Here is a 12,914-nt window from a genome sequence, read left to right on the forward strand (position 1 = left end):
GATTACTTGTATTGATTAATAACTATGTATCTATCAATGCACGGTAAAGCAAAACCTTAAGAGGCAGAACTTAGTAAAACCTAGCCGAAGATGAGTTTATAACACACTCATATTCGTCTTTACAGTGTAGACGAAGTTATCTCAACTTCGCTCAAGGTTTTGTCTTCGCCTCTTATAAACACATCAAACATAAAGGTAAACACAAACATAACACATTGTTTAATACGACAAGACAAGCATTAAACTATAGACTACTGACTCAAAATGCATCAACAAAAATTAATAGTTATCTTTGCATTAAATAAAAGTAACAGACATAATAGCTTTAATAAAACTGATAGTTATCTTTTCATTAAATATAGTCACTAAAAGAATGTGGGTTTTTTTATTTCAAACATAAAAAGATAACAATAAGATAATTTTTCCCCTATTTAACTAAATCAAACATAACCAATCCTAAAAGCAAAATCATTTTGAAACTTCATATTTTAGCATTTTTTTGTGTTTGAGAATAGACAACATGTCTAAGTCTAAGTCAGCATACTCTTGCCTGATGCTGCTTATTATTATGATTGGAGGTTTGTTAATTAGTTCTTTTCCTACTTTGTATATTAAATCGGTACATATATCCAAAGGTGTTTTCCTAGTTATCATATAGTGTTCTTTATTTGTTTTCAGTTGGTGTCTTAGTGGTTGAAGGCGATATATGCTATGATGTTATTGGCTACGCAGGTTGTGAAAACCCTACTTGTAAACAAGAATGCGCTGCAAAACACCCTGATGGCAATGGACACTGCAAATTTTTTAGGGACCGTGGTACTTACGGATGTGAATGCTATTATAAATGTTGATGATATCTCAAAAACCAAAATACATTGTAGGTGAAAAGTTTGAGAGTTCAAGAAAAATAGTTTGTGTCCTTTCTAATAATAATATGAGTGATTAGTTTTTAGATTAATATGATTTGTCTACCCAATTATATCTGTTGCAATAAATAAATTTCCGTCTAAAATATCCTTTCAAAACTCACATGCACAAATTGGCTATTATTTAGACCATGTGTAGTGGATGGAGTTTCTATAGGACATTTTGCGTCATATGGCGCCATGCATAATTGGGGCTTTTTACCAAAAAAAAAGTGTAGTGAATGGAACCTCTCTAATTTGTACTAAGATATTATAATTTAAATTAAATAATAATGTGAAAAAAGCGGTCTAAAAAATTAAGCAATTAATAGCCAAGCTCACCTAGTAATAAAAACCTAGATGACCCTAAACTAGACCAGTAACAACAGACAAATATACCTTTCGGGTGTAGTATAGCTAAAGAGAAGTCCGGGAGTATCGAATTCTAGAGACACTTATTGAATTGACGAAACTAGAACTAAAGGCTAATTAATTAATAATTAAGAAAATATTGTTTTTATAGTTTAATATATTTAATTTAAAACTTATAATAAATTAAACTAAATAAACTAGAAAAACAGATTACCGAATTTGAGACCTTAATTGTAAGTGCATGGATTTGGTGTCCGCAGCTGTTTGAATAGGATAGGGGTAGTTTGGTCTTTACACTTAATGTATAAAGGCTCATTCGCTAAGCATGTTTAGCGAATGAGGCCTCATTCGTTAAGACTAGGCTCATCCGTTAATGTAAGAGCCCATTCGTTACTACAGTGTAACGAATGGTAGCTCATTCGTTAAGATATACCCATTCGCTAAGGGTGTTTAGCGAATGGGCTATGGAAAGACCTTATTCGTTAACCTTGTTAACGAATGAGAGGTCTCATTCGTTAATACAGTGTAACGAATGAGACCAGCCTATAAATAGGCCTACCATAGTTAGTTTGCATAGAGATCTGTGCCATATTTATCCCCTGTAACGTTATGCTGTTGGATGCTCTCTAGATCCTTAATGTATTCATCATCCATGTAATGTAATCATCCTTTAATGTATGAATACGATCATTAACGTATCGATTTGCGACTAGATTCCTGGCTCGTAAACGCTCGTATAACATTTCTATAACTGGTATCAGAGCCGGAGGTTGCTCGTGACACGTACCAGTTCGTGTTCATCATATTTGTAATCTGTTTGATAAGATTTTGATGAATTCAGTGAACGATTGATGAATCTGATGATAGATTCAAGTTCCTGATGTAAATCCGATCATTCAAGTATAATTTGGTTGTGATTTGATGAAGATTTGATGAATCCGCCTTTGTTGGAGCTTGATTTTTTCCAGATTCTGGCGACTGTAACTGAATTTTCCGGCGATTCACGGTTTTCCGGCTACAGTAACCGTTTGAAGGATGATTCGTTAATTTAAATGTTCATTCGTTACGGAGATTTAACGAATGAGTTATTCCTTACAGTGTTTAACGAATGTAAAGCTCATAACCAATGAAACCTTATTCATGTACTGTTCATACGAATGAGGATGATTAACGAATGAGGGTGATTAACGTATGGAAGACATTCGTTAAAGGTTTAACGAATGTGAGTTTAACGTATGTGTACATTCGTTATGGGGGTTAACGAATGTAACCTTTTCGTTCATTGTCAGATGAATGAGTGATGTCAGACGAATGAGGATACCCGGATAACGAATGAAGAAGGATAATGTATGAGATTCTTAAAAAAAATAATAATAATAAAATAAAAAAAGAGTATTTTCGGAAAATTTTCTTAAACGAAATTTTTCGGGGATATTCCGAATATTCTGGATACTCTTCTTGCAAATTTTGATGAAATATTTTCCGGCCGACTTTTCACACATATCGAGGGGCCGAGGGGGAGTAATCGACTAAGTGAACGAGAATTTTCTTGAAAATTTTCAAATAATTGTTCAAGACCTTGCCTAATTTGTCAAGAAATGGGGGAGATAAAAATTTCAAAGAGGTTATTCGATTGGTATCTTCCTACGTTTGCAAGGATTTCTTGAAAAATTACTGCAATTCAGGTGGTAATTCATGATTGCAAAGCTACGTTTGACTGAGTTCAAGACTGCTGTTGTTCTTCGATCGTGGATTGATTTGTTCGAGATTGAAACCTGACTATGTGGGATACGAGCGTCTGTCCGTTTACTTCTTTCTGAGGGACTTTGATCCTAACTATGTTGACTACGAGTTTTCGGCGGATTGCTTCTGTTAAAGGGGACAATTCTTGAATGGGTTGATCTTGTTGAAGAATATACGAGTCTTGTCATCTAGATTGAAGAATATGATCGTTTGGGGTTGATTAACGAAGGTTGGAAATCTGAATCATATATCCAAAACAGTAGCGCATCCAAGCGTATTGGTTGCCTAAGAGATTCAAAGAGTTATATTTTGGGATAGACGTTATCGAGAAAGTGAAGACCTAAGTGAAAGATATTGAGTGATCGGGTTATTCATGAAGATGGGTGACGAGGTTAAAACGTAAAGATATTTTTGCTTTACCGGTGCGACAGATAGCCGATGACATGCTGCTGATTGACTCGTTTGATCGAACCATATCATATGTCAGTTGGATGATCTAAATGATCACCTGGAGATGCTTATGTGAGGGGGAGATCTGATACGAGTAGCTACAAGTTGTTGGTTTGCTTACAAAAAGTTATATTTTGTCTGTTTGCACAAGCCCGAGAATCATCAGCCAAGGGGGAGGTTGGCTGTACGGCTGATGATATGCAGATAAAGTATTCACGGTTAAAGTATTCAACTTTAACGTATTTGTCGTTAAAGTATTCAACGCTAACTTATTGAAGACTAAAGTATTGGAAAGCATTCGACAGCTACGGGAAAGGGGGAGTCTGTAAGTGCACGGATTTGGTGTCCGCAGCTGTTCGAATAAGATAGGGGAAGTTTGGTCTTTACACTTAATGTATAAAGGCTCATTCGCTAAGCATGTTTAGCGATTGAGACTTCATTCGTTAAGACTAGGCTCATCCGTTAATGTAAGAGCCCATTCGTTACTACAGTGTAACGAATAGTAGCTCATTCGTTAAGGTGTACCCATTCGCTAAGGGTGTTTAGCAAATGGGCTATGAAAAAACTTTATTCGTTAACCTTGTTAACGAATGAGAGGTCTCATTCATTAATACAGTGTAACGAATGAGACCGGCCTATAAATAGGCCTACCATAGTTAGTTTGCATAAAGATCTGTGCCATATTTATCCTGTAACATTATGCTGCTGGATTCTCTCTAGATCCTTAATGTATTCATCATCCATGTAATGTAATCATCCTTTAATGTATTAGCACGATCATTAACGTATCGATTTGTGACTAGATTCCTGGCTCGTAAACGCTCATATAACGTTTCTATAACTGGTGCGTTTGCCGGGAGTTAATCGTGCTTAATCGTAAAAACAGATTTTTGATTGATCGGGTGTATTTATGAATTGTGAATTCAAATATGAGAAACAGCTACCTAGGCATGTAATCTGAATTGTGACGGCTGACGTAGACTGTCGCAGTCTGCTCAAACAATTAATTTTTATTAACTTAAATACCTATGAGTACGGGAAAGTAAGGTCGTCTCTACAAGAACTTAAGGAAAGTGTTAATCTAATATTTTATGATTTTAACTAAATTAATTATTTAACTAAGGCGGACAGACGATGTCAAGCAATTTTGAAAAGTATTAATTAAACTAAAATGATTTCTTTTAATGATTTGTAAACAATATTAATTAAAGGGTATTCATCCTAGGTTCAGGTAATGTGATATTCAGTCTTAATTTCAGATTCACTTGACTTGATTGCGCAGTAATTACAAAACCTAATAGTTTGATTGTAATGACAAACGATAACTTAACTAGATTGTTAATACAATTGAACTCGATCTACCCAATTACCGATTTATGTTTTATGAAAACTAATTATGTGACAATAGTTAATGATTAATAGTCTAATGATACAAGAGCCTAACCCTAATGCGACACTCAAAGACCCCAATAGCAAGCTATTGTGCCAAGCCTTTTCCCATAAAAAATATATTAATATCAAATGGGCCAAATATTAAACTAATAAGAACAGATACCACACTTAACTTTAGCCTAAAGGCCAAGAAAGTATGCTTCCTCACCTCACCTCACCTCCTGGGCCGCTGTTTATGTAAGAACTCTATTCATCTTTGTATTCTTCATTTAGTCTATGTGGGACACCAAAGTTTTGCCTTTTGCTTTGGTTTGCTGCATCTCCCACCGCCCATAAAGCTACTCCACACTCCAAATCCAAATCCAGGTCCACAGCTCCCATTAGAGTGCACAAACCGATTTAAAACTCAAAACCTGTTTGGGTTAAAACCGGTTTAGTTTGGTCAACAAAATCAAAACCGGTTTACGATCGGTTTCGATTCGGGTTAAAACCAGTTTTTATCATGTTACGATCGGTTTCGGTTCGAGTTTTGATCGGTTTCGGTTCGGGGATTGACCGGTTTTTGCCCGGTTTTGGCCGGCTTCGTTCGGTTAACTGGTTTGGAACCGGTTTTGGTGGAGAAAATTGCAAACCGGTTCCGAACCTACAGTTTCAATTGGTTCCAAACCGGTTTCTACATAATTGGTTTCAAACCGGTTCAATTTTCGGGTCGATTCGGTTACACTAATTTGCCCACCTCTAGCTCCCATTACACTAATTCCAGCTATGTTTATCTTAAACTGATAGCCTGTATTAATTATTAAGGAAGTTGTTTCTGCATTTTAAAAAGTGAAAGTATAACAAAAGTGAGTAGATATATTGTTTTATGAATAAATGAAGGATTATATTAAGTCTCCAACAACCAAATTTACATGACACAATCAGTGCGCAATGGATACGCTCCAACGCTCATTTTTGTATAAAGAAGGCAAGTAAAACTAGGATGTGTGGCATAATAAGGGTAAAGTTAAAATGCAGATTAGGAAAAAAATGAGAAGTGTGAGAAGGTTTGTGGCGTTACCAAAAAAATCTCTCAAAAAATAATAGAAAAATTATAACTCAAAATATAAATAAAAAACGAAAACATTTAAAAAACCAAAATGTTTCCCCCGTCATTCACCTTCCAAAAATAAAAGCGACAAAAACACACAATGCCGAAAATGAACAACCAAGACAATGATAAAACCGATTTTTTAGTTAATCATAAGTTACCTGAACCCGAGACAATGCCGTTTTTTTTATTTTATTATTTTATCAAAACCGGTTAGTACCCGGCCCGATTAACCGGTCTAAGCGGTTATTCCTCACCAAAAAACACGGTTAGAAAATTAACTGGTTATTGGTTAACCGGTTAACCAATTTGTGCACCTCTACCCCGAATTGGGGAACACAAGTGGACAGTTTTGATCCGGCCCAATAGTACCTATCTTGGGCCTATACAAAGTGGATAATAGCTTGGCCCAATAATTTCTGTAATTCCTTAATCCTTTAGACAGCCCACACATAAAAAAGTCATATTTATCAAATTATTCCCAAAATTGGCCCATTTAAAAATACAATCCCACCTGTTTGTACTTGCACAATATTTTAGCAAGAATAATACAAAAGAAGCCTACAAATCCCTAAACATTGAAAGTACAAGCTCAAAATCACCATCTCTGGCTTCGTTGACTATCATTAACAATTTGGTCACCGTCTGGTTAACCTTACAACTTCTATATTCCCTTTTACATGTTCTTTCAAGAAGCTACTCATGATCCCCAATTCAAGCCATGTCCAAAACTTCTCATGACTTAAGTAACCAACTTAACTTTAAGAACATTTGATCAGTATGACTTTCAATTGCAACCACCATTAGAATAAACACACAAACAAATCCAACACACACATTCATCACAAGGAAGCAATGATCCTCGCTCGGACTGATGACATAGAAACCAACGCACTCACAGCTACCCTAATATTATGTACAAGTCAAGTTCCCCAAGAATAATAGTATTTTTAGCTTGTGGTTATAAAACTGTGATAGTTTCATAATATAAAAGCGCCAAGTGCCTAAGAAAGACCAACTATGGTCCAATCGATGACTAAACCCATGTGTTGATGAAGTTGAGGGGTTTGCTTCACTAATTAATAACTGCTTCCGTTGCTAAAAAGTTTAAACCGTGGCCTTCTTCAATTGGTCTTCACTTATAAAAGGCCCAAGAGAAGGCAAAAATTGAAAGGATAACAGACATAGCGCACTTGGCTTAATGAAAGCAGTCTTGTCTTTCATTTGATAATAGCTTACTCATTGATAAAACACCGATTATACTGTCACGTGAATCATGACATAATACTCGTACCTAGATATGTGTTCCCGTTTGTAAGTAAGCGTGTAAACGAATAGAACGATTGAAGAAAAGACCTAGTTGTAATGTGTAAATGTGTAATGGGTTATGAGTCCGGTTTATATAAACAGGACCACCGGCCCATATATGAATTTGAAACTAAACCCGGTTTAGTCTTTTCTTCTCTCATTCCTTCCTCCCTGTGGATAACGCACCCTCAGTCTCACTTTAATTCTGCAAATTATTATTATTATTCCAAAACCCTAATCAGAAAATGTCGACTTCAACATCTTTACCAGCACCCATGTCGAAACTTCTGATTCGGATAAGGTAATTTTGCTACCTGTGATTATTATTATTATTATTATTATTAACTTGCTTTCTTCAAAATTTAGGGTTTTTAGAGATTTGTATTGTATGAAATTGTGGGTTTCAAGAATGAAGTAGACCATTATTATAATTTTAAACCACAGAGCTTATTTAGGTTGCAAATACAGGTTTTTTATTTATGTATTAAATCATATACAAAATTACAGATTTGCTTATTTTATATCTTAATATTTAGGTATGTTATGCTAGAAATCAGTGTTGCAATGATTAATTTTTGGCAAATTGATTTTATTAATCCCACCTTTTTGTCATTTGCTGATAATTGTGGTCCCCTTTTAAAAGAAAAAATTCTCACTGGACCTTCGTTAAAAAAAAAAAACTTAACAACGTTAAGTTTTAATTCGAATTTCGAACTGATGTTTTAGGGCCATCGGAAGGAGGATACGAGTCGATTGATGTAAAACTTAGCTCGAAACGGTGCTCTAAACAACGAAACAGTGGTTCAATTCGGGTGTTTGAACTTCCAATTAACAAAAATCAAGTAATTTGAAACACCGTTTTGAGATAAGTTTTACATCAATCGACTTGTATCCTATGAAAAGCCCTAAAACATCAATTTCAAATTCGAATAAAACTTAAAAATGTTAGATTTTTTTAGCAGAGGTCAATGAGAAGAAAATAAATTTAGAAGGTGGGACCTCCAACAATAATATTCTCAGTTGATTTGTTATGTTTGCATTTAGTTGTTTATGTTTGAAGTATATATGTGAGCATTCATATGGAATTTTTCAAAATTATTTTGAAAAATTACATATAAAATTTCCGGTCCGAATAATCGCTAGTCGGTACTCCACCGCCCGACTAGCTACCGGTGGCTTCTACAACTGATAGAAACCTATAAGATATATACAAAGAAATTATATAAATACCTTTGATCACATGTAAGGCGGTTTGATCATAATAATTGGGATGCAATTTTCACAATGTCAAATTTTATTGTATTTCAGATAGCACCAAAGCAGAAAATAAGGATTAAACTGAGGTCATACTGGGTACCTTTAATTGAGGATTCATGTAAGCAAATCTTGGATGCTGCTAGAACAACAAACGCGAAAACCATGGGGCCCGTTCCATTGCCAACCAAAAAGAGAATATACTGTGTGCTTAAATCTCCTCATGTGCACAAGGATGCAAGATTCCACTTCGAGATCCGAACCCATCAACGGCTCATAGACATTCTACACCCGACTGCACAAACCATTGACTCGTTGATGCAGCTTGATCTTCCGGCTGGTGTCGATGTTGAGGTTAAGCTTTAGAAAGTATGTTTAAAATCCCTTTTTTGTTGTTATATGATTCCACTTGACGCTTTTGTGTAGTGAATTTGTTACATGTATCATTGTGTTGATCAAAGTGAAGATGTTTGGTCAAGTATGAAATATTTTGTAATGGCTTAACATTGATGGTTTCTATTTTTTTGATTTGGATTGCTTAGACCACAAGTCAAAAAATAGCTCTTAGTGTTGTAATTTGTTAAGTGATTAAATTGTGAGTTGAACTGATCATAGTGGATTATTGGCGCTTGTTCATTCGATAAAAGTGGTGGTATGTGTAACAAAGTGAAACTTTCAGTTTGAGAATTACAGTCTTTATTAGCCAGAATTTGATAATAAAGAACATGTTTTCTAACTGATAGCATGCAATATAAGAGGCTAAAAGCACCAGTCATGTCTAGAGGTGGGCATAAAACCCGGTACCGGACCCGAGCCGACCTGGTTTTACCCGACCTGCAGGTAGGAACCATGTTTCAGTTTCTCCCCAGACTCGCCAGAACCTATTCCACCTCTATCCAGTCAAAACCTAAACCCCACTAGATCAAAACCCGATAAAAACCCAAAAAAATCACTCGAAACCCCAACCATACCTGGAACGGCTACTACCCAACCTGGTATTTTACTTTTGTTGACCAAACACGAAATCAGTTCCTACCTGGTTCCAGCTCCTTTAAAAACCCGGTTTGCTCACCTTTTAGTAACAACACCCCTAGCCACGTCGCCCGATTTTGATATCACGTGTTTTAAAAGCGACCATTATTTATCTGATGTTTAATTTGAGTTGGCTTAAGTTGTCCTGTTGTGTAATTTTAATAAACCCGAATTAATTCTAATGTGAGGTTTTTTTTTTTACCTAAGCAACTCATCTATTGATGGTCATTCCCACTTTGGTGGGATGTTAAAGTTGTTAAGAGTGTGAAAAAGGAGGTTACTTGTTCGATCCTTATATAGTGTAATATTTAGTGGTTTTATATATATATAAAATAATTAAAGAAAAAGAAACACCCTTATCTACTAATATGTAGTGTCTTCAAAGGAGTATTTTGTTAAGTGTTCTTCACTTTTGTAGAAAGATTCATGATGGTTAGCAACTATAATGTTAGTATATTATATTAAACAAGTTGCATGATCGTAACTTCAAGCATGCATATATAGCAAACATAGCACTAGTGAATAGTGATGTTTTGGCCATGTTTCTTCGATAGTTCGATGTAGGCAACGTGATGTTTGTTACCCAAATGGAGACGGTCAATCTAATGCGCATCCATGACCCTAGATAAGCTCCATCTCATGGTAGTGGCACGTCCACGGTCTGACCAACCATGAAGGTCCTGATAGATGACAACATTTGTTCGACTTTTTCATACTCTTTACCGTTTTTTCAGAAAACAACGTCAACTACTGGACTGAGGAATGACATGTTAGAAAACGTCAAAGTTGATCATTTTATCATAAGTATTTTCATACATTTTTTGTATCATTTTAAATAAAAAAAATTATGTCAAATACACATGTGACAAAAGTTAATTTTAAAAAACTTCCAAGGCTATGGATCATGTTAAACGATTCTTCTAACATTAATTTTGTCTAAATAGAATATTGGAAAAGATGTCGTGTCTTATAAGAATCACCAAGTTGTATTAATAATAATCTTTATATATTGGCATATTGCATTTGTTTTAAAGTTTTATAATATATAATGTAACTCTAATGATGTGATAGAACATATATCGCCAGTTTTCACTCTGCAACTTGTATGTCAATTGTATTTTTGTATTTGTATCACATGTTAGTATTTTTTATAATGTATTATAAATAAGTTTCACAATATATAAACCAAATATTTGTCATCATCGTGTTTCACGCGTCTTGGATAGAAGACTAGATACCTATAGTCAAGTCAAAATTGTTAAAAACCACTATAATATTTAGAATGTAAGGTATAGCAATTGCAGGTAGATAAAGATGTGGATTTTTGTGGATCCTCTCCTTTAATTAGTGGTGTGGACAACCCTCACAGCCCCACTTAACATTTCTTTAGGGAAAAATACACACTTGATGAATCATGTGACAAATACCTATATATTTTTAAGTAGAGAGAGAGAGTGGAAGAAAATAATATAGCATAAATGCATAAGCAGCTTGTATTCACGAGTTGATGGGTTGACCCCAGTATGAATTCAAACATGGCACAAACATGACCCAATTGAAACAAAAAAAATTTATTTAACTTCTTTCACATGCCCATGTTTAAACTATACCGATTTTTAAAAAGGACTTTTAGACTTGGGTATAAAAAAGTACCAAATACTTAAGTTATTACATAAAACGATTTTTAAAAAGTATGTACGTGTGTGTGTTAAATGGGTCAAACTACGAACCAGTCGGGTTGACACAAGCACAACCCCTCTCTCTTGTTTGAATTCCTAACAAATTTTCCGACTCTTGTTAGTTGCTATATACTTTCACGGTTAACAAATTCTACATGACCATCATGTATTGCTGAATAGAATACAACACGCTATCCTAATTCAACCTTGACTTGTGCCCCTTTAAACAAAACTAGAAACCACAAATTTCATATTTGTTTCATGTCATGTTAGAAAATTACACAGTAAATGCACCTACTATTATTTCCTATAGAGTTGTCAAAGTTGATTGCGTATATTTATGTCTTTGTGTGTATATGAAATTATGAATACGCATGTGTGTATTTTCATTAGAGGTTTATGACTTTAGCATGTTTTCAGACCCGGTTTGTGTGTTGACCCGGACGCCTTACCAAGTCAAAGGTCGGACCAACCCGGGAGGGCAGACCTGTGTTTGACTCAGATGGCGTCATAAATAATATAATTATATACATATATATATATATACACACACAAATATATGGGATTAGGTTCACTTCAAAAGTGTTTCTTATTGTGAAAAGTGCAAGAAGTAATTACAACTAATCATAAATTTCTTTTATTTATGGTTTATTTTAATAGAAGGGGCATCTTAATACAAAGTTTTTTTCTTATATGGTAAGTAACTTATGTGTGAGGTAAGTTACATATTTTCTGTTTTTTAATTTAAATATTTTTATAATATAACTAGTTTCATTTACCATAAAATAATCGATCTTCATAATTCCGTTTTATCAACAAATATAACTAAGTTACAAACTATTTTTTTCGTTAAAATTGTTTGTTTTTTGTATTTTTAATTTAAGATTAATTCGTTCATTTTAATTTTTCGAACTTAACCAAATTTAGGAAGACTTTCAACTTTATACTGAATTCGTAAAATCACATACACAATACATAAATGATCATACACATGATAAAATTTACACATACAATTCGAAATGTCACCTCCACAGTGTATATATATGAACCTATACATGATAAAATTTACACATACACAATTAGAAATACCACCTACATAGTACATACATGAACTTACATAACTACATACGATAAAATTTACATACACACAATTCGAAATACCATGGTACGTATATGGACCTGCACACGATGAAATATACACACACACAATTCGAAATACCACATACACAATACATATATAAACCTACACACTACAAAATAATTTTTTTTATTATTTACATTAAATTACATATAATAAATAACAGATTATGCTAATAACCTACACATGTAAAATTTTCACATACACATTCATGATATCACCTACACAGTACATATATAAACTTACATAATATTACTTGTGTAAAATAGTTTGTAAAATAATTTTATGAATCACATTATTTATGATTTGAAGCAAAAGAAAAAAAAATAAAAAAATAACAAATTGAGTTATATCGTGATGTATTTTAATATATTTGAAACAAAAGAAAAAAAAAATGAAGTCAAACCTTGGTATTAAATTCGGATAGGAGTATTAGGTTAGTATTAATCATTAAATGATATATTAGCAAATGTTTAGGGAATTCATTGATTGTAAACATTTGTTATGGTAGAATAAGACCAAAGTACCCATTTTCTAATAAAAAACCTTAT

General features: G+C 33.9%; 1 protein-coding gene and 1 pseudogene across 1 annotated transcript; one reads left to right on the forward strand and one right to left on the reverse strand.

Moving 5' to 3' along the window:
- Positions 1-520: 520 nt before the first annotated feature.
- LOC143595311 (small ribosomal subunit protein uS10c-like) lies at positions 521-9,003 on the forward strand. Its single transcript, XM_077074354.1, has 4 exons — positions 521-578; positions 679-816; positions 7,503-7,561; positions 8,569-9,003. The coding sequence occupies exons 1-4, from the start codon at positions 521-523 to the stop codon at positions 8,878-8,880; spliced, it is 567 nt and encodes a 188-aa protein (XP_076930469.1). The 3' UTR covers positions 8,881-9,003.
- Positions 4,887-5,060, reverse strand: LOC143595319 (U2 spliceosomal RNA; annotated as a pseudogene).
- Positions 9,004-12,914: the final 3,911 nt, after the last annotated feature.

The sequence above is a fragment of the Bidens hawaiensis genome, unplaced genomic scaffold (assembly GCF_021521415.1).
Source record: "Bidens hawaiensis isolate Kalapana, Puna unplaced genomic scaffold, B.hawaiensis_p1.1 tig00044903_1, whole genome shotgun sequence".
Lineage (NCBI taxonomy): Eukaryota > Viridiplantae > Streptophyta > Magnoliopsida > Asterales > Asteraceae > Bidens > Bidens hawaiensis.

Bases quoted from the DNA above. Each gene is read 5' to 3' on its own strand.
- LOC143595311 (XM_077074354.1), top strand. From the start codon at position 521: ATGTCTAAGTCTAAGTCAGCATACTCTTGCCTGATGCTGCTTATTATT. The intron at 579-678 runs GTTTGTTAATTA...ATTTGTTTTCAG, and splicing joins GCTTATTATTATGATTGGAG to TTGGTGTCTTAGTGGTTGAA. The intron at 7,562-8,568 runs GTAATTTTGCTA...ATTGTATTTCAG, and splicing joins AAACTTCTGATTCGGATAAG to ATAGCACCAAAGCAGAAAAT.